Below are 21,516 nucleotides of genomic sequence, written 5' to 3'. Positions count from 1 at the left end.
ATGTAGACAGCTATGATTTAATAAAACAAAAAAAAACACGTGCAAATGTACACACTTCAAAGGGGAGTGTCCATAAATTACCTCAAAAAGGTAAAAAAAGAAAATAGTGCATGGGCTTAAATGTACAGATTCGATTATCTTTATTCAAGTCATTGTATGCAGAAGATCCCAGAACAATGCATACACATTTTAAGAAAGGGAAAATCTGTATTAAAATTGTAATACATTTGACTTCTGCAATTATAAGAGGTGCATGGCATGACTTGTATTCAGCTCTTATCAGTATATATTGAGTATTGCAATTTTAATACAGTTTTTTCCTTTCTTAAAATGTGTATACATTTCGGGGGCATGCCCTATGTTGTTGTTGTTGTTTTTTAAGCTGGAAACAACTTAACTCTTCAATGTTACAAGATTGATTGAGGGATTGGCCAGGTAATTACAGTACATATTCTCATGGAATGATGTGTAAATACTGAGAAAGCATTTCTACAGATAATTTTCAATGACTTGATAAAAGTAATTTAAAGCAATAAAAATAAGTGTATCCTGGCCAGGCATGCTGACTCACACCTATAATCCCAGCACTCTGGGAGGCTGAGGCAGGAAGGTTCTTTGAGCTCAGGAGTTCGAGACCAGCCTAAGCAAGAGCGAGACCCCATCTCTACTAAAAATAGAAAAACTAGGCACGGCCTGTGGCCTCATCAGCCACGTACACCTGAGCTGGCAGGTTCGAATCCAGCCCCAGGCCCACCAAACAATGAGGGCTGCAACCAATAAATAGCTGGATGTCATGGCGGGCACCTGTAGGCCCAGCTACTTGGGAGGTGGAGGCAGGAGAATCGCTTGAGCCCAGGAGTTGGAGGTTGCTGTGAGCTGTGATGCCACGGCACTCTACCCAGGGCAACAGCTTGAGGCTCTGTCTCAAAAAAAAAGAAAAAAAAAATAGAAAAACTAGCCAGGCATTGTGGAAGGTGCCAGTTGTCCCAGCTACTCGGGAGGCTGAGGCAGGAGGATTGCTTAAGCCAGAGAATTTGAAGTTGCTATGAGCTATATGATGCACAGCACTCTAAACAGGGCAACAGAGTAAGATTCTGTCTGAAAAATAAATAAACAAGTATATCCTAAAAATACTTATATCTTTATTGAACTTTTACTGTGTAGCTACTTAGTATGTATGATCTAGTTCCTTTAAGCCCCAGCACATCCCCAGGAGCCAGGCAGAATTATACTATTTCACTCACGAGGAAACAAGTTGGTCACCCCCATGAGCCATCTGTCCCCTCTGCCACGCCATCACGGACCATTGCTCTACGGGTCTCATTCACTGCCCACAAGGCATCCTGCACACGGTTCCCAGTTTACAGACGAGGCCTGGAGGGGCCCACAGTGGCACTGAATTTCCAGGATGCACTTTCCTTTCTGGGGCACTGTGGGCTGGCACCAAGGAGCACTGTCGGAACAGCCCCTTGCAGTCCCTGCCCCCCAGCCTCACGCCCCACCACCCAGAGACCCCAGGAGGTGGCACCTGCTCTCTGGAACTACCGCCCCCTCCTAACAGTGCCAAGGGCTGCAGGTACCTTTTTCTCCCGTAGGGCCGACTCTTCCGGGCCGTCCTGGGGCACCTTTGTCCCCCTTCTCTCCTGCATCCCCTGTGGAAGAAGTCACATCCGTTAGCAACTCGCTCTGCCCAGCACAGCACTCCTAGGCGACAAGTGGGGGGACAACTGGAAAGGCTTCCCCAGCTCCGCCTCGCAGCCCAGCCAAGGTCACTCTGTCCTTCAGGCATTCCTCCTCACCTCCGCACTTTCTCCCTCTGGGCTGGCTCCCAGACTGTCCCCTGGCACTCGGTGACCCAAGATCATTCCAGCTGCAGCCTTCACCCACCCTAACACCCTGATGTGGTTTGAGAGTCCCCTAATCACATCTGAAATTTTGATTCCTATGTTGGAGGGGGGCCCTCGGGGTGTTGGGTTGTGGGGTGGACCCCTCCTGATAGCTCACTGCATCCTCATCCTAGCAGCAGTGAGAGAATTCTATTAGTTCCCATAGGAGCTGGTTCCTAAAAAGAGCCTGGGCCTTCCTCCTCACTCTGTGGCTCCCACCCCCACCAGGTGACACAGCTGCTCCCCCTTCACCTGCTGTCTTGACTATAAGGCCCTGAATCCCTTGCCTAGAGCAGGTGCTGGGGCCAGGCTCTTCCTGAAGCCTGCAGAACCTGAGCCCTGTGAACCTCTCTTCTTTGTTCTTTGTACATCACCAGCCTCAGAGTTCCTTAATAGCAACACAAAATGGACTAACACATACCCATAAAAATCTCAGACACAAATGAGATGATGTTATTTTTCTTCTCAAAAGACATTTAAGGCTGGGCATAATGGCTCACACCTATAATCCTAGCACTTTGGGAGGCCAAGGCAGGAGGATCCCTTGAACTCAGGAGTTCAAGATGAGCCTGAGTAAGAGGAAGACCTGTCTCTACTAAAAATAGAAAAACTAGCTGGGTGTTGTGGTAGGTGCCTGTAGTCCCAACTACTCAGGAGGCTGAGGCAGGAGGATTGCTCAAACCCGTGAGTTTGAAGTTGCTATGAGCTAGGCTGGCATCACAGCACTGTACCGTGGGAAACAGAGTGAGACTTTGCCTTAAAAAAAAAGAAAAAAATGAAAGAAAGAAAACCCTTGGAGTTTGTACACAGCATTCATTGATTTGCATTATTTGCATAATTTGGGCTCCCCCCAACATGGGGCAGGCATTATGTCCACTCTACCAGTGAAGACACAGCCACAAGAACAAAGCCCACACCTCCCTTGACATCAAAGCCTTAACCAGAGAGAAACCAAAGTAACCAGACCATCGGAGAACCTCCCCTCCTCCTGAGAGAAAGACGGTAAGGACGTCAAAACCACCACAGAGCAGGCCCCACCTGCATCCAGGTGCCTGCCTCTGCCTCTGTGTGATTTGTAAGGTGTCCCAGGGAAGATCCCAAGGCGCAGAAAGACCCTGAGTAGCCCCAGACGTCCACGGTGTCCCACCAACTCTCCACGGTCTGGCACCACAGACAGCCGACATACAGAGCAGCAAGATCTGGCAAGGGTCTCCTTCCTCTCTCACAGGTAGTCATGAGATCACCTAACTTAAGCATCCCTGTCCAAGGGCCCCGCTGAGTGGACATTTGGTTGGCCCAGCCTAGGACTGATGTGCTCACACCGGCACTGGGAAGTAGGCACCAGGATTGCTTCGTTTGTTCTGCAGGGCCCAGGACGGGAGCTGGAACCTATTCACCCCACGGGCCAGGCATTCTCTCCCAGCCTCATCTCCTTGTCTCTGATGAATGAAACACGTCCTGGAAGCCCCGGTGCTAGTGCTGGGCTCTGACAGAGGGAGGGTGAGCAGGGAGGTGTCCACGGCTCCTACAGCTGGGTGCCTGCACCCCCAGGGGAGGCCCTGGGGAGCATCTGGCAAGATTTACCCTCTCTGGGAGGGGTGAACTGCTTCACAAGCTTCCTCTCCTGCACCTGAGGAAGAAATTGCTCCAGTGTCCAGACAGACCTGCCTCCAGAGAGCAGCTCTTGTGCCTAGAGGGAGGCAGCGAGGCCTCTGTGGTCAGCCTTTTACAAGACATGTGCACCACCTGTGCCACACAGAGCAGTGACACCCCAACACCTCCCCACACAGAAGAGTGACACCCCATGACCTCCCCACACAGAGCAGTGACACCACAACACCTCCCCACACAGAAGAGTGACACCCCATGACCTCCCCACACAGAGCAGTGACACCTCATGACCTCCCCACACAGAAGAGTGACACCCCAAGACCTCCCCACACAGAAGAGTGACACCCCATGACCTCCCCACACAGAAAAGTGACACCCCAAGACCTCCCCACACAGAGCAGTGACACCCCATGACCTCCCCACACAGAACAGTGACACCCCAAGACCTCCCCACACAGAAGAGTGACACCCCATGACCTCCCCACACAGAAGAGTGACACCCCAAGACCTCCCCACACAGAACAGTGACACCCCAAGACCTCCCCACACAGAACAGTAACACACCATGACCTTCCAACACAGAAGAGTGATACCCCATGACCTCCCCACACAGAAGAGTGACACCCCATGACCTCCCCACACAGAACAGTGACACCCCATGACCTCCCCACACAGAAGAGTGACACCCCATGACCTCCCAACACATAACAGTGACAACACAAAACCTCCCCACACAGAACGGTGACACCCCATGACCTCCCCACACAGAACGGTGACACCCCATGACCTCCCCACACAGAAGAGTGACACCCCAGGACCTCCCCACACAGACAGTGACACCCCAAGACCTCCCCACACAGAAGAGTGACAACCCATGACCTCCCCACACAGAACAGTGACACCCCAGGACCTCCCCACACAGAAGTGACACCCCATGACCTCCCAACACATAACAGTGACACCCCAAGACCTCCCCACACAGAAGAGTGATACCCCATGACCTCCCCACACAGAAGAGTGACACACTATGACCTCCCCACACAGAAGAGTGACACCCCATGACCGCCCCACACAGAAGAGTGACACCCAATGACCTCCCCACACAGAAAAGTGACACCCCAAGACCTCCCCACACAGAACAGTGACACCCCATGACCTCCCAACACAGAACATTGACACCCCATGACCTCCCCACACAGAAGAGTGACACCCCATGATCTCCCCACACAGAGGAGTGACACCCCAAGACCTCCCCACACAGAAGAGTGACACCCCATGACCTCCCCACACAGAAGAGTGACACCACATGACCTCCCCACACAGAAGAGTGACACCCCATGACCTCCCCACACAGAAGAGTGACACCCCATGACCTCCCAACACATAACAGTGACACCTCAAGACCTCCCCACACAGAACGGTGACACCCCATGACCTCCCCACACAGAACGGTGACACCCCAAGACCTCCCCACACAGAACAGTGACACACTATGACCTCCCCACACAGAAGAGTGACACCCCATGACCTCCCCACACAGAAGAGTGACACCCCAGGACCTCCCCACACAGAACAGTGACACCCCAAGACCTCCCCACACAGAAGAGTGACAACCCATGACCTCCCCACACAGAACAGTGACACCCCAGGACCTCCCCACACAGAAGTGACACCCCATGACCTCCCAACACATAACAGTGACACCCCAAGACCTCCCCACACAGAAGAGTGATACCCCATGACCTCCCCACACAGAAGAGTGACACACTATGACCTCCCCACACAGAAGAGTGACACCCCATGACCGCCCCACACAGAAGAGTGACACCCCATGACCTCCCCACACAGAAAAGTGACACCCCATGACCTCCCCACACAGAACGGTGACACCCCAAGACCTCCCCACACAGAACAGTGACACCCCATGACCTCCCAACACAGAACATTGACACCCCATGACCTCCCCACACAGAAGAGTGACACCCCATGATCTCCCCACACAGAAGAGTGACACCCCAAGACCTCCCCACACAGAAGAGTGACACCCCATGACCTCCCCACACAGAAGAGTGACACCCCATGATCTCCCCACACAGAAGAGTGACACCCCAAGACCTCCCCACACAGAAGAGTGACAACCCATGACCTCCCCACACAGAACAGTGACACCCCAGGACCTCCCCACACAGAAGTGACACCCCATGACCTCCCAACACATAACAGTGACACCCCAAGACCTCCCCACACAGAAGAATGATACCCCATGACCTCCCCACACAGAAGAGTGACACACTATGACCTCCCCACACAGAAGAGTGACACCCCATGACCGCCCCACACAGAAGAGTGACACCCCATGACCTCCCCACACAGAAAAGTGACACCCCAAGACCTCCCCACACAGAACAGTGACACCCCATGACCTCCCAACACAGAACATTGACACCCCATGACCTCCCCACACAGAAGAGTGACACCCCATGATCTCCCCACACAGAGGAGTGACACCCCAAGACCTCCCCACACAGAAGAGTGACACCCCATGACCTCCCCACACAGAAGAGTGACACCACATGACCTCCCCACACAGAAGAGTGACACCCCATGACCTCCCCACACAGAAGAGTGACACCCCATGACCTCCCAACACATAACAGTGACACCTCAAGACCTCCCCACACAGAACGGTGACACCCCATGACCTCCCCACACAGAACGGTGACACCCCAAGACCTCCCCACACAGAACAGTGACACACTATGACCTCCCCACACAGAAGAGTGACACCCCATGACCTCCCCACACAGAAGAGTGACACCCCAGGACCTCCCCACACAGAACAGTGACACCCCAAGACCTCCCCACACAGAAGAGTGACAACCCATGACCTCCCCACACAGAACAGTGACACCCCAGGACCTCCCCACACAGAAGTGACACCCCATGACCTCCCAACACATAACAGTGACACCCCAAGACCTCCCCACACAGAAGAGTGATACCCCATGACCTCCCCACACAGAAGAGTGACACACTATGACCTCCCCACACAGAAGAGTGACACCCCATGACCGCCCCACACAGAAGAGTGACACCCCATGACCTCCCCACACAGAAAAGTGACACCCCATGACCTCCCCACACAGAACGGTGACACCCCAAGACCTCCCCACACAGAACAGTGACACCCCATGACCTCCCAACACAGAACATTGACACCCCATGACCTCCCCACACAGAAGAGTGACACCCCATGATCTCCCCACACAGAAGAGTGACACCCCAAGACCTCCCCACACAGAAGAGTGACACCCCATGACCTCCCCACACAGAAGAGTGACACCCCATGATCTCCCCACACAGAAGAGTGACACCTCAAGACCTCCCCACACAGAACGGTGACACCCCATGAACTCCCCACACAGAACGGTGACACCCCAAGACCTCCCCACACAGAACAGTGACACACTATGACCTCCCCACACAGAAGAGTGACACCCCATGACCTCCCCACACAGAAGAGTGACACCCCATGACCTCCCCACACAGAAGAGGGACACCCCAAGAAGTCCCCACACAGAAAAGTGACACCCCAAGACCTCCCCACACAGAACAGTGACACCCCATGACCTCCCAACACAGAACATTGACACCCCATGACCTCCCCACACAGAAGAGTGACACCCCATGACCTCCCCACACAGAAGAGTGACACCCCAAGACCTCCCAACACATAACAGTGACACCCCATGACCTCCCCACACAGAAGAGTGACACCCCATGACCTCCCAACACATAACAGTGACACCTCAAGACCTCCCCACACAGAACGGTGACACCCCATGACCTCCCCACACAGAACGGTGACACCCTATGACCTCCCCACACAGAAGAGTGACACCCTATGACCTCCCCACACAGAAGAGGGACACCCCATGACCTCCCCACACAGAAGAGTGACACCCCAAGACCTCCCCACACAGAACAGTGACACTCCATGACCTCCCCACACAGAACAGTGACACTCCATGACCTCCCCACACAGAAGAGTGACACTCCATGACTCCCCACACAGAACAGTGACACCCCAAGACCTCCCCACACAGAAGAGTGACACCCCATGACCTCCCCACACAGAGCAGTGACACCACAACACCTCCCCACACAGAAGAGTGACACCCCAAGACCTCCCCACACAGAAGAGTGACACCCCAAGACCTCCCCACACAGAAGAGTGACACCCCATGACCTCCCCACACAGAAGAGTGACACCCCATGACCTCCCCACACAGAACAGTGACACCCCATGACCTCCCCACACAGAACAGTGACACCCCAAGACCTCCCCACACGGAACAGTGACACCCCAAGACCTCCCCACACGGAACAGTGACACCCCATGACCTCCCCATACAGAAGAGTGACACTCCATGACTCCCCACACAGAAGAGTGACACCCCAAGACATCCCCACACAGAAGAGTGACACCCCATGACCTCCCCACACAGAACAGTGACACCCCATGACCTCCCCACACAAAACAGTGACACCCCAAGACCTCCCCACACGGAACAGTGACACCCCAAGACCTCCCCACACGGAACAGTGACACTCCAAGACCTCCCCACACAGAACAGTGACACCCCATGACCTCCCCACACAGAAGAGTGACACCCCATGACCTCTCCACACAGAAGAGTGACACCCCATGACCTTCCCACACAGAAGAGTGACACCCCATGACCTCCCCACACAGAGCAGTGACACCACAACACCTCCCCACACAGAAGAGTGACACCCCAAGACCTCCCCACACAGAAGAGTGACACCCCAAGACCTCCCCACACAGAAGAGTGACACCCCATGACCTCCCCACACAGAAGAGTGACACCCCATGACCTCCCCACACAGAACAGTGACACCCCATGACCTCCCCACACAGAACAGTGACACCCCAAGACCTCCCCACACGGAACAGTGACACCCCAAGACCTCCCCACACGGAACAGTGACACCCCATGACCTCCCCATACAGAAGAGTGACACTCCATGACTCCCCACACAGAAGAGTGACACCCCAAGACATCCCCACACAGAAGAGTGACACCCCATGACCTCCCCACACAGAACAGTGACACCCCATGACCTCCCCACACAAAACAGTGACACCCCAAGACCTCCCCACACGGAACAGTGACACCCCAAGACCTCCCCACACGGAACAGTGACACTCCAAGACCTCCCCACACAGAACAGTGACACCCCATGACCTCCCCACACAGAAGAGTGACACCCCATGACCTCTCCACACAGAAGAGTGACACCCCATGACCTTCCCACACAGAAGAGTGACACCCCATGACCTCCCCACACAGAACAGTGACACCCCATGACCTCCCCACACAGAAGAGTGACACTCCATGACTCCTCACACAGAACGGTGACACCCCATGACCTCCCCACACAGAACGGTGACACCCCAAGACCTCCCCACACAGAACAGTGACACCCCATGACCTCCCCACACAGAACGGTGACACTCCATGACCTCCCCACACAGAACGGTGACACCCCATGACCTCCCCACACAGAACGGTGACACCCCATGACCTCCCCACACAGAATGGTGACACACCATGACCTCCCCACACAGAACGGTGACACCCCATGACCTCCCCACACAGAACGGTGACACCCTATGTCCTCCCCACACAGAACATTGACACCCCATGACCTCCCCACACAGAACGGTGACACCCTATGTCCTCCCCACACAGAAGAGTGACACCCCATGACCTCCTCACACAGAACAGTGACACACCATGACCTCCCCACACAGAACAGTGACACCCCATGACCTCCTCACACAGAACAGTGACACCCCATGACCTCCCCACACAGAACAGTGACACCCCATGACCTCCTCACACAGAACAGTGACACCCCATGACCTCCCCACACAGAACATTGACACCCCATGACCTCCCCACACAGAACGGTGACACCCCATGTCCTCCCCACACAGAAGAGTGACACCCCATGACCTCCCGCTAGCACACGCACACGTGGGGAACATACATGATTTAAACACCCACTGTGACCAGACACATTTCATTCTCAGAAAAAATTTTCTTCTTCTTAGTAGTCCTGAACATTAGACTTCCCCCTCCCTGGGGTCAGAAGGCACCTAAGTTTATGACTGCGAGTGAAAAATGGAGGACAGAATCAGATTTTGACAATGTTTCCATCTTCATGTGTATGTGAATTTCTAATAGAAATGCAGGAACATAAAGTATCAATGTGAGTCAAAAATGTTTCAGGGAATCAGCATTTTTAGCAGTCCCACTTTATAAAAGTTACAAAGAAACCTGCAAACTTCTCTGGACAATGATAGCATTTAGATTTTTATAAAACAAGTACATTTCTTATTGATGGCAACTAAACAGCAGCATTTTTATCACAGGGCTGGTCCCATCCCTCTCTGCTCTTCTCTGCGCTGTCTACGTATGAGCACACAGCTTTGGTTTGGCCCATCTCCTGTGCTGTTCCTGTAAGTTTGCCGCTAAAATACATTCATCTGTTTTTGTTTGTTTGTTTGTTTTGTTTTTTGTAGAGACAGAGTCTCACTGTACCGCCCTCGGGTAGAGTGCCTGCCGTGGGGTCACACGGCTCACAGCAACCTCTAACTCTTGGGCTTACGTGATTCACTTGCCTCGGCCTCCCGAGCAGCTGGGACTACAGGCGCCCACCACAACGCCCGGCTACTTTTCTGTTGCAGTTTGGCCGGGGCTGGGTCCGAACCGGCCACCCTCGGCATATGGGGCCAGCGCCCTACTCACTGAGCCACAGGCGCCGCCCCCATTCATCTGTTTTTTTGTTTTTTTTTTTATTAAATCATAACTGTATACATTGATATGATTATGGGGCATCATACACTCGCTTCATAGACCATTTGACACATTTTTATCACAGTGGTTAACATAGCCTTTCCAGCGTTATCTCAGTTACTGTGCCAAAACCTTTACATTCTACATTTACCTGTTTTTTAAAAAGCCATTTTAATCCCCGGCTCTGGAGGACAGCGCTACAAATGACAGAGACTCCTAGCCAGACACCTCCTGGTCCTGGAGACTAACCTGGACACACTTCTTCAGAACAAAGGCTGTTTCCCAGCCTTGCTCTAACTTGGCAGGGTTTGAGCATTTGCTACCCGCTGGTCTCAGGGATGCACGGCCCTGCTGGTAATGATGCCAGAACAGGATTTCTATAAACCTCTCCACTCAGAAATTACAAGCATTTTATTAAACATCCCCCGGGGCATGATGGCATTTTTCTCTCTGTCCTTGTCTTTATCAGGTATTGATTTGGGGCTGATCTATCACATAAAGTTCTCTTGCACAGTTATACCTCCACGAGGAGAGGCTGTCATTTCAGCTGCCTGCCCTGTTTTCTGGCCTCAGTAAGAACACTGCCTTCTCCTCTCTCAAATAAATAAGAAAATGTGGCCAGTATTTACTAGTGCTTGCCTTGCTGCATGTCACACATAAATCTAGGAACAAAAAGCCTGTGCCTTAGATTGCATTTGGGGTAATTTTTGACCCCACTAGAAGGCACATGTCAGCGATTTTCATGCAAAATGTGGGATACGCTGACACACCCACAGCTGGTTGAGGACACGCCAGGGACATTCCTTGACTGTCTTTATACTTGTTTCTGAATCTGAACAAGCCAAGTCTGCAGGGACCTCAGCCCTGCCGGCCACTGCAACTGCCACAGCTCCCCAGGGCCATAGGAAGCCGGAGAGGAAAGAGCTAAGACCCTGCTCCATCCCCTCAACCTCACAGCACTCGCACCTCAGGCCTCATTACTGTCTTTATCAACCTTGTTTTAAGGGATGACAGTTAATGATTGTATAATTAATTTGATAAAATCTATCACCTTTCAGATTTATGAGCAATGGGCTTTCTGATATACATAAATGTTTTCCCACCTATGGTCAACTTTTTAACCACTAAGGAAATACCATTTTTCCCCAACTGAAAGAGTTGTCATTCTCTCTAAATGCAAAGATAATGTATTATTATTAGGCCCTGAAATGGCAAAGAAGTGTCATCACAAGCACTACCAGCCCATGGGCTGCCTGGAGCGTGTGAGGAGCAAGCCACGTTTGGCCTGAGCATATGTCCCAGGATCCAGAGGTTAAGTGAAAGATATCCTGTTTCCCCGAAAATAAGACATCCTCTGAAAATAAGACCTACTTACAGGAAAGATAAGGCGTCCCCTGAAAATAAGATCTAGCGCATCTTTGGGAGCACACCTTAAAATAAGACACTGTCTTATTTTGGGGGGAACAGGGTAGGTGCTGCGTCTCTGAGGACACAGGCAGTGGTCTATTTACCCAGCGCTGAGACTGGACCTGGTAAATTCCTGAGTGTGTGTTGATGAATGGTGGCCCTTTACATGCTTATTTGCCCTTAGAAGCAAGAATTACATTATATTAAATAACCTAACAAAAGCAACCAGTGTAACCCGGTTCTGTGTACCCTCAATAAAAGAAAGAATTACATTGTGTTGGTAATTTTTCTCTGTTGAGTAATGCAATTCCTGACACATTGGGTACACTGAATCCTTCCTGAGCTTCTTCTCACTCCTTGGGCATGCCTGTCACCTGCTGGCACTCCCTGGATGCCTGCAGGTGGACACCTGCCTGCTCCCTTGCTGGGCTCCTGCCCAACACCGCATTAGTGATTGGTAATTCACCAACCAGGACTCCGCCTGGGGCTGGCCTGAACCTGGCTGGCAGTTACGGCTAGAGGTGCAGCATCCACCTACAGTGGGAAGCAGAGACTCTCAGAAACCCCATTTCTCCCTGCTCGCAGGTGTCACTGTGTGGGCCGCTCAGTGTCTCTACAAGGACATTGGACTGAAGCTGCCAACCAGATCCAAGGGAGTAGCACGTTCCGGAGCAGGGAGCGGCAGAAAGGCACTCCCTCGACAACAAGGAGATAGTACACAGAAGGGCTGGCTCAACACACCCGGGGCCCAAGCCCCACACCGAGGGGCCAGGAAGGGGTGTGGACTCCAGAGAAGAAGCTCCTTCCTCCATACCAATCTGTTTATTTTGCAGTTAGCAAAACTTTGCATTAACCTTGAATCAACTGGGGCCCCACAGCCACGCGCCTGGCTCACCCCATGCCTGGCATGGGTGCTGCTGCCCCTTCTTGAAATTCCTTTTTTTTTTGAGACAGAGCCTCAAGCTGTCACCCTGGATAGAATGCTGTGGCATCACAGCTCACAGCAATCTCCCAACTACCGGGCTCAAGTGATTCTCCTGCCTCCGCCTCCCAAGTAGCTGGGACTACAGGCGCTCGCTACAATGCCCGGCTATTTTTTGGTTGCAGCCGTCATTGTTGTTTGGCGGACCTGGGCTGGATTCGAACCCCAGCTTAGGTGTATGTGGCTGGCGCCTTAGCCGCTTGATCCACAGGCGCCGAGCTGAAATTCTTAATTTTTTTTTTTTGAGACAAAGTCTCACTATGCCACCCTTGGTAGAGTGTGTGGTGTCACAGCTCACAGCAACCTCAGAATCGCTTAACCTCAGAATCGCTTAACCTCAGAATCACTTAAGCCTGTTGGGCTTAAGTGATCCTCTGGCCTCAACCTCCCAAGTAGCTGGGATTACAGGTGCCCACCATAACATCGGCTATTTTTTTGTTGCAGTTGTCATTGTTGTTTAGCTGGCCCAGGCTGGGTTCGAGCCCTCCAGCCTCAGTGTATGTGGCCATTGCCCTGCCCACTGAGCTACAGGCACTGGCATAATTCTTAATATTTTTAAACAAAGGGCCTCACAAAATTTTTTTTTTTAACAGAATGAATTTTTATTATTTATTTTTACTGTGTTGCCCTCAGTAGAGTGCTGTAATGTCATAGCTCACAGCAACCTCCAGTTCTTGGGCTTAAGTGATTCTCTTGTCTCAGCCTCCTGAGTAGCTGGGACTATAGGCACCTGCCACAATGCCTGGCTATTTTGTTGTTGTTGCAGTTTTGGCTGGGGCCAGTTTCGAACCTGCCCACTCTCAGTATATGGGGCCAGTGCCCTACTCACTGAGCCACAGGTGCTACCCGGGCCCTGCAAATTTTGTAGCTGGTCCTGCTTAGGAATCATAGATTTTGCGGGCTCGCCCATGCTCTGTGGCTGCTGTCTGGTCTACAGGAAGTCAATTACAGACAAAGCAGCAAGAATTTTTGTTGTTGTTTTTAAAATAAGCCTTTGGAACCAGTATAGGAGCTTACCATGGAAACTTAGGCAAATTGCTAAATTTCTATGAGCCTCAAAAGTCTTTCTCCAGATAACACCAGATGAGATCACTTCCATCCGAGGATCATGTAGAACCATGTGTGCACCACCTGACACAGATGTCAGGGTCTCCCCCAGGGTCCCTGTGCACAGTCTGGGGTCCAAACGATGGCTGTCTTCAGAGTGACAGCTCAAGAAACCCTAGACTTCATCAACCCAACACTTAACTTCATAAATGGAGAGATTGAGGCCCACTGGGGTGAGCCCGGGGTCAGGGGGAAATCCTGGTACCTTTGAGGCCTGGGACGAGGATCTGCACAGAGCAGGCATCATCCACAGACTGCTGAGGACGTCCAGACGGCAGCAGCAACAGGAAGGCCAGGCCGATGAGCACGCCCGTCAGAGCCAGGTCCCTCTCCATCACGGGTGCAGGCAGGACACTGACTCCTGCTTGGAGAAGGAATAAACAGTGACCAGAATTCCAGGCCAGGCAGCCGGCCACAGTGCAGACCATGGGCTGGGAGGGGGTCCAGGATCTTCCCTGGAAAGAGACTCAGTAGCCCTGAGTCAGGCACAGACACCGAGTCGCCCCAGCCCCAGGCATGAGCCCTGGCGACACCCTGCAGTGTGCCCACCGTGGAGCTATGTCGCACATGGAGAGGGGCTGGGCACCGGACAGCTCCTGACCCCAGGTGGTGCCTCCTGCAGGGATGGACTGTTGGGGGAGGCTGAGGGGCACCTGGGGAAAATGGCCATGCTCCAGGGGGCCCCAAGTTAAGGGTTCACCCCCACAGACAGGAATCCATGCCCTACATGTGACTGCCAGGGGACAAGGCCTTCTGCAGGCAAGGTCGGGAGGGGCCACACCTGCAGGGGCCCAGCAGCCTGGGGAGCAGCGAGAGGACACACTGGGGGACAGGGCCTCTGGCTTTTCACTGTCCCAGGAGGGGTGCATGTGTGGACCTTTGCGTCTCTTCAGGAGGGGCATTAAAACTTTGGAAACAGGCTTGGCACCTGTAGCTCAGAGGCTAGAGCAGCTACATACACAGGAGCTGGAGGGCTCGAATGCAGCCTGGGCCAACTACAACCAAAAAATGGCTGGGCATTGTGGCAGGCACCTGTAGTCCAGCTACTTGGGAGGCTGAGGCAAGAGAATCCTAAAGCCCAAGAGTTTGAGGTTGCTGTGAGCTGTGACACCACAGCACTCTACCAAGGGCAACATAGTAAGACTGTGTCTCAAAAAAAATTAAATAAATAAATAAAAATAAAAAACTTTAGAAACAAAGAGGGCAGCAGAAACTGCTAAACTTGGAGAGAGGCACAGGGAATAGGGTGGGAGAAGAGGGGCAAGAGGAGGCCAGAGGGAAGTGTGCAGGACTGAACACAGCAAGGTGATGGGACTCCCTGCAGGGCAGCAGCCCCACCCAGAGGCTGAGCTTCCCGACACTTCCTGACCCACATCAGTGCAGCTCTAACCACCAGCAGCAGAGCAAGAACACTGCATTTTACTCCAGTAGGACAAGACAGACAGATGAGGCCTGGGGAATGTGAGCCCCAGCGAAGAGCTGAGCAAGGCCAATGGCCAGGGACCTGCCACCTTTCAGAGGGTGGCCAGGAGCCAAGGGGGAAGTGGGCTCAGGGGAGGCCATAGGTGCGACAATCCTGACCCCAGGAGATGGAATAAAGCCCTAAAGGAGGCAGAGGGAAGAGCTGTCCCTGGCCATCCATCTGGTGGCAGCTGTGGGGCTGCTCAGAATGAGACAAGGCTCTGGGTTGGGGCAGCTACATTTCCTGTATGAAAGAGCACCTGGTCTCTTTGAGATTGGACCTTGGGGAATGGGAACAGAAGCTGGGGGACCAGGCAAGGTCGACCACGATGGCCCAGGGGAGAGGACAACAGCTGGACACTGTGTGGGTAGAGGTGATGAAGGAGGTCAGGCCTGGACACATTTGGAGAGCCAGGCTGATGGAATTTGATGGTGGATTCTGTGGGAAATAGGAGTGGGGGCACAGATTAAGCTCTTGTCTTAGCATCTGTGGCTCAATGAGTAGGGCACCGGCCCCAAATACCAAGGGCGGCGAGTTCAAACCCAGCCCTGGCCAAACTGTAATAAAAAAATAGCCGGGCATTATGGTGGCCCCTGTAGTCCCAGCTACTCAGGAGGCTGAGGCAAGAGAATCGCCTAAACCCAAGAGTTGAATGTTGCTGTGAGCTGTGACAACACATCACTCTACTGAGGGCAACACTGTGAGACTGTGTCTCAAAAAAAAAAAAAAAAGAAAAAAGAATAAAGCTCTTGTCTTGAGCAACCAGGTGACTGGTACAGCCAGCTACAGAGGATGAGGACGTGAGGAAGTGGGGATAGAGCCGTGTCTGAGTGTGGCTTTCTGAGCCTGAGACCCTGGGAGCCTCCTGGGTGGGATGGTACATGTCAGCTGGCTGGAGGACAGGGCAGTGGTCTGGTCTGCAAGGGCTGGGCACCACAGCCCTGCGTTCCCTCCATCATGCCCAGCCTGCCCAGCCCAAAATGAAGGTCACCTTGGCTGCCGGGGAAAGGCTGTCTGAGGCACTGGATTCTCACCCACAGCCTGGTGACAGTCCTCACTGGGCCACTTCCTTGCACAAAAGCCAGGAATGAACAGTCAGGACAGACCCCTAATATCCAAGGTCCCAGCCAGTCTTTGGATTTTGTGGCCGAGTCTGCAGAGACCCCATCTCTAGCTGGCACCTGCCCATCTTTAGGACCTGAAATCCCTGCTACACAAGGAATCCTCCCAGAAACATGCAGAAGGATCAGGAAGCCCAGGAACATCCCCCACCAGCCACCACAGACACTGCCAGCAGGAACAGCCCCCACCAGCCGCCACGGACACTGCCACCGGGAACACCCCCCACCAGCCGCCACGGACACTGCCACCGGGAACATCCCCCACTAGCCGCCATGGACACTGCCACCGGGAACAGCCACCACGGACACTGCCACCGGGAACATCCCCCACCAGCCGCCATGGACACAGCTGCCCGTGGCAGACAGTGGAAAAGCTACATCTTATGATGGCAGCAAACCCCGTCCCCACAGCACAGAGGGAAGTAGTTGGAATCCTTCTCCCAGGTCTTGAAAAAATAATCCCCACCAGTTGTCATAGAAGAAAAGATTAGGTGGCAATTGTGAACATTAAATTTCAGGTCCACATAACACTAAGAAGGAGGTTAATGATGGGACACAGAGGTCAGGGGAAACCAGAGTGACCAGAGCAAGTGCCCAGGTTTGTGGCCTAGAGGAGCTTCCCGTGTCTGGGAATGGCTGGGGGTGGGAGGAAGAGATGTTAAAGCTCAGAGTCACAGGAGGAAAGCCACGTGCTGAGCCCTGGCCACACGCAGAGCCCAGGCTGGACCAGAGCCTTCTGCTTGCCAAGGGCTCCTGCCCTGGTCCTCCCAAGGGAGTGTGCATCGTGGTGGCAAACAGGGAAATTCACAGGCACCAGGGGCTACTTAAGAATGCCCACTCCCCCCTCTCATCAAGGAAAAAGCTCTGAGAAATCAAAAATGTAGGTACCTCCTAACATGCAGAGGGTTTAGAGGAAGTGAGGAGTAAATTATGAAAATCAGGAGGGGCCCTCCTGCATTTCTGCTTTTTTATGAGAGAAAAAACATTTAAGCCAAAAGAGACTGCTAAGTGCTGACATTTGAAATTCACGATCAGCAGTGGGAGAGATGGGGACCAGGAGGAAAGTGCCAGAAGAAGGGGCGACAGGGGCCTGTCCAGCTCCTGTCCAGCACCCACCTATCCACAAAGTGGCCGCCAGCCTGAACCATGAGTTTGCTGTACTCTGGCTGCATTTCAAATGACATTCCCACATGCACGCAAGTTCTTAAAACATGCTCTTTTGTCAAGTTTTGCTTGTTTTCAAGCTTTATAAACTATCACATCGTGCATGGCGTTCTGCATCTCGTGACTTGGGACTGCGCTCTGCTTCACCCACGCGGCTATGCGGGTGTAGCTCATCGGTCATTTCATCATACTGATGCAGGGCACATCGGTCACTGACCAATGACAGTGACCAAGGGAGCTGGCAGGCCAATTCTCACCTCCTCAGGCTGCACGTAGAGACATGCCACGTGGGACTTTGATACCCATGTGGCCCAGGTTCAAGGGGCAGCAACACCTCTGGCTGTACCATTTACCAGGACCCTGGACAAACTACATGACCTCTACATACAGGCTTCCTCATCTGAAATGGGGAAAAGATGCTCCTGAGGTTATTCTGAGGAATAATGGTGGAATTGCCCCAGAAAATGAACAGAGCCTGGCTCATGGCTGTGATTAATACATGGTAACCACAGGTGTGGCTGCCAGACCAGGGGCAGCTGAAGCCCCAGCTTCTCCACCAGGATGCCTGTCAGCTGGTACATGGTGAAGGGGATTGAAACCTGGGACTTCCTATCACTTCTGGCTTCTTCCTTCTGCCCAAAGTTCAGCTCCCCATGCAGCAGAGGAAGGGCCATCTTCCTCCGTGAATCATGACAGGGTCAGACCTCTCTGGGGTAGGGGAAGAGAAAGGGCCAATGCCTATTGCATGTCACATATCTCCCCTAATTCCCAAATCAACCTTGGGGAGTATTGCAATTCCTCGAGTCAAAGGGCAGACGCATGCGCAGGGCAGAGCTAAGCAGTTGACCACACATGCCTGGCCTCCAGCCCTCTCCACCCCGGAGCTCCTGACTGCAAGGCCTGCTGACCTGTGCTCACACGAACATTTCAAGAATAAGGAAAACTTAGAAGGGCAGCACATTCACCCACCACCCAGGACCCCACAAGCTGACCTCCCTCCTTGTCCCTGCAGGCCCAGGTCCGTGTGTGACAGCATCCCGAGGGCCTGACATTGAGCAGGTGCTAAGCTGAGCGAGTGAGCGAGCCAGTGAGTGAGCAAAGTTCCCAGACCCCACACAGAGAGCCTGTGCTCTGCTCTTCCAGTCCTCCTCAAGTTCCCCGTGTGTCCAGAGTCGACCTCAGGTGTAATGTCCCGGCAGTGAAGTTCCCAGGGCCACTCCTCGGACACAAGGCCTGTGCAGTGCCCACCTGCTAGGGTTATCGCCCTGCTGTCATTCCCCTGAAACTCCTAATGATGTCACAGCAAAGGGCCCTGCGAAGGCTGCAGCTGCCTCCACTGCAAGCCCTCCTGGTGCGCAGCTGCTAACCGCAGAAGGGAACTCACTGCCCAGCCCGTGCCAAGGCCAAGACTCGCTTCTTGATATGGGCTGATGTAAACTGGGTTTAGATTTCTCAAAAAGTATAAGGTATGAGAAGCTGACATGGGAATTCCCTCTCCCTGACTCTGTCCAGTACAGCCAGGTGTGTGGCAGGACTGGCCTTACTCTTATTCTGCAAAATGCTTGAGCGTGGCTTCGAGGAGCTCAGTGGCCACCTCCGAGGAGAGGGCGTGAAACCCAGAATCAACTGATTCCAGGATTTCTCCAGCCTCTGCTCACTTGTTCACTAATCCGCCTACCCACGGGTGGATTTACTGCCTGCTTTCCAGCCACCCCAGGTGGGATGCAGACCCTGCCCTGGGGGCAGCCGGGGCTCTGTGGTCCAGCCAGCGGAAAGCAGGGGTGTAGGAAGGAGGTGCCCCCACCCCCTGAAGGGAGCCGTCTCCCAGAGCTGTCCCTCCAATTGCCTTCTTGGGAGAGGAATTTGGTTTTATAAACAGAAAGCCACAGCTGCCCCCATCTTGCCCTCCTGAGACATCCTTATCTGCAGGAGAGGATGCTGCTTCACCAGCAGGGCAAAGGGATTAAATGTGGACCCCTTAGAAGAAATATGTTATAAGAATGAAATAGACGCTGGGGAAAAGCGCAACTTAAATTGCTGAACAAAGGGGTGGACATTGTCCTTGAGTGTGTCCTACAGGCCCAGCACCTAACTGAGAGCCACATCCCAGCATCGAGAGGGCCAAGTGTCCCTCCCGGAGTGACCGTGGCCTCCACCACAACAACACAACACTCTTTTTTTTTACAATTTGAAATACTTCATTGTAAAATACCGTCCAAGGGACACAACACTCTTAACACTCTGGCTTCCCAGCAAAACCCTTGTGGAAACAAAGCAGCTCTGAGGTCCCGGCCCTGCTCGCTCTACCCCAGGCCAAGTGTTTCCCATCAAATTAGCAACCCAGGTGTGTACTGTGCTGGCTCTTCCACCTCATCAGGTGTGATCCACCGAACCACTCCAGTTCTGAGACGGCCAGTACCTGAGGCGAGGTATCACGGGAACCATCCCCTCTTCCAATTTCTGGAGCCAAGGTGACCCCACTGTGTTAGGAGTTCTCCCTCAACTCAGAAAGTCCCTCCCCTCCCAGCTGGACCCCAGCGCTGATCCCCACAGGGGAGGGACAGAGCTTCCCATCACTGCGCAGTGACTGCTGTCATCCACAGCCCCTCAGCTGGTCGCCTCATCACTGCACAGTGACCACAGTCATCCCCCGGCCCCTCAGCTGGTCACCCCATCACTACACAGTGACCACAGTCGTCCCCCGGCCCCTCAGCTGGTCACCCCATCACTATGCAGTGACCATAGTCGTCCCCCGGCCCCTCAGCTGGTCACCCCATCACTGTGCAGTGACCATAGTCGTCCCCCGGCCCCTCAGCTGGTCAGGGTCTGCGACTGGCTGTCATACTGTGGCTTGGAACTGGATTGCTTCTCTCCTGGCCCTGAAAACCCAGTGTACCCTGAGTGGGCGTCCTGCACCCACCTGATAACTCTGGTCAGTCTGAATCTGTCTCAACAGGCTCCATGAACTCTCCACCATGAGCTTCAGAACTAATCAAACTTTGGAATCCATTGACTGATTTATTAAGACTCCCTATTTTGCCTGTACTAAGAACAAATTCACATCTGTCCCCTCAGCACAGGAACAACCCCACCCCCCCACCCCAAGCCCTATTAGAAATCGCACCCTCCTGGCCAGGGCTTGAGCACAGTCAAACCAGGTCCTGTCCTCCAGGTGACATCTCCTACCTGAGCACACACTAGGCACAGGGGCTGTCCTGACCACCGCTGGCCCGCGAGGACACTGCGCCTGGGAGCCTCATGCCTGCTATTTACAAAGGCGGCCGCAGTCCAGCACAAAGGGGAACCGGGTCCGAGCCTTCAGGCAGCCCAGCAATCAGGCCAGCTGCCGTGTTATCTGCAGCAGCTTCCTGTTTGAAATCCATCACTGCTCCAGAGCTGCGGAGTGTGGGAACACCAGGAGGGGCTGGTGCCAGGTTTGGGGGGTGGGGGGCCCTCCTGGGGAGGCCCCTGCTGACTCCACAACCCAAACCCACAACCTCATCTCAAAAAGCCTTTCTCTTCTGTTTTTCATTCCTTTTTTCACCCCTAAGTATGAATATTGTGGAAACTCAGAAAAATATAAAGAGGGGTGGTCACATCAGACAGAAACAAATACAGCTGATAGATTTCCATTTCTTTTTTTCCACATGGGATTTTGCTGTGAAAGGCGGTAAGCACTTGACCAGCCCTGGCCCTGGGAGACACCCCACCTGTCTGCTCATAAGTTCCATTTAAAGGAAAAACACATCAGAAGTAAGTCCTGTGGCAGCTGGATGGGCCCCGCGTCTGCGCACCTGAACCCTGCTTCTTTTATGGGGTCAAGGGTCTTCCAAGAAAAAAATCAGTATAAAATTATGATCATAAAATGCTAAGTTTAAAGGCAAATATT

At 53.1% G+C, this 21,516-nt stretch overlaps 1 protein-coding gene across 2 annotated transcripts in view; it reads right to left on the bottom strand.

The window, feature by feature from the left end:
• Nucleotides 1-21,285, bottom strand: part of COLEC11 (collectin subfamily member 11) — a 35,826-nt gene extending 14,541 nt beyond the window's left edge. The window contains exons 1-3 of one of the 2 annotated variants that reach the window (XM_053589656.1): nt 20,814-21,285; nt 14,086-14,244; nt 1,581-1,652 (exon numbers count right to left, since the gene is read on the bottom strand). In XM_053589656.1, coding sequence (XP_053445631.1) covers nt 1,581-1,652; nt 14,086-14,215 — 202 coding nt within the window. In that variant the 5' untranslated portion in view covers nt 14,216-14,244; nt 20,814-21,285. The remainder of the gene's footprint in view (nt 1-1,580; nt 1,653-14,085; nt 14,245-20,813) is intronic. The other variant, XM_053589655.1, reaches the window with a different exon arrangement.
• Between the last annotated feature and the right edge of the window lie 231 nt (nt 21,286-21,516).

The sequence above is a fragment of the Nycticebus coucang genome, chromosome 4 (genome assembly GCF_027406575.1).
Source record: "Nycticebus coucang isolate mNycCou1 chromosome 4, mNycCou1.pri, whole genome shotgun sequence".
NCBI classification, from domain to species: Eukaryota; Metazoa; Chordata; class Mammalia; order Primates; family Lorisidae; genus Nycticebus; species Nycticebus coucang.
The sequence above is the reverse complement of the archived record's forward strand: the minus strand, read 5'-3'. Positions and strand labels throughout refer to the sequence as shown.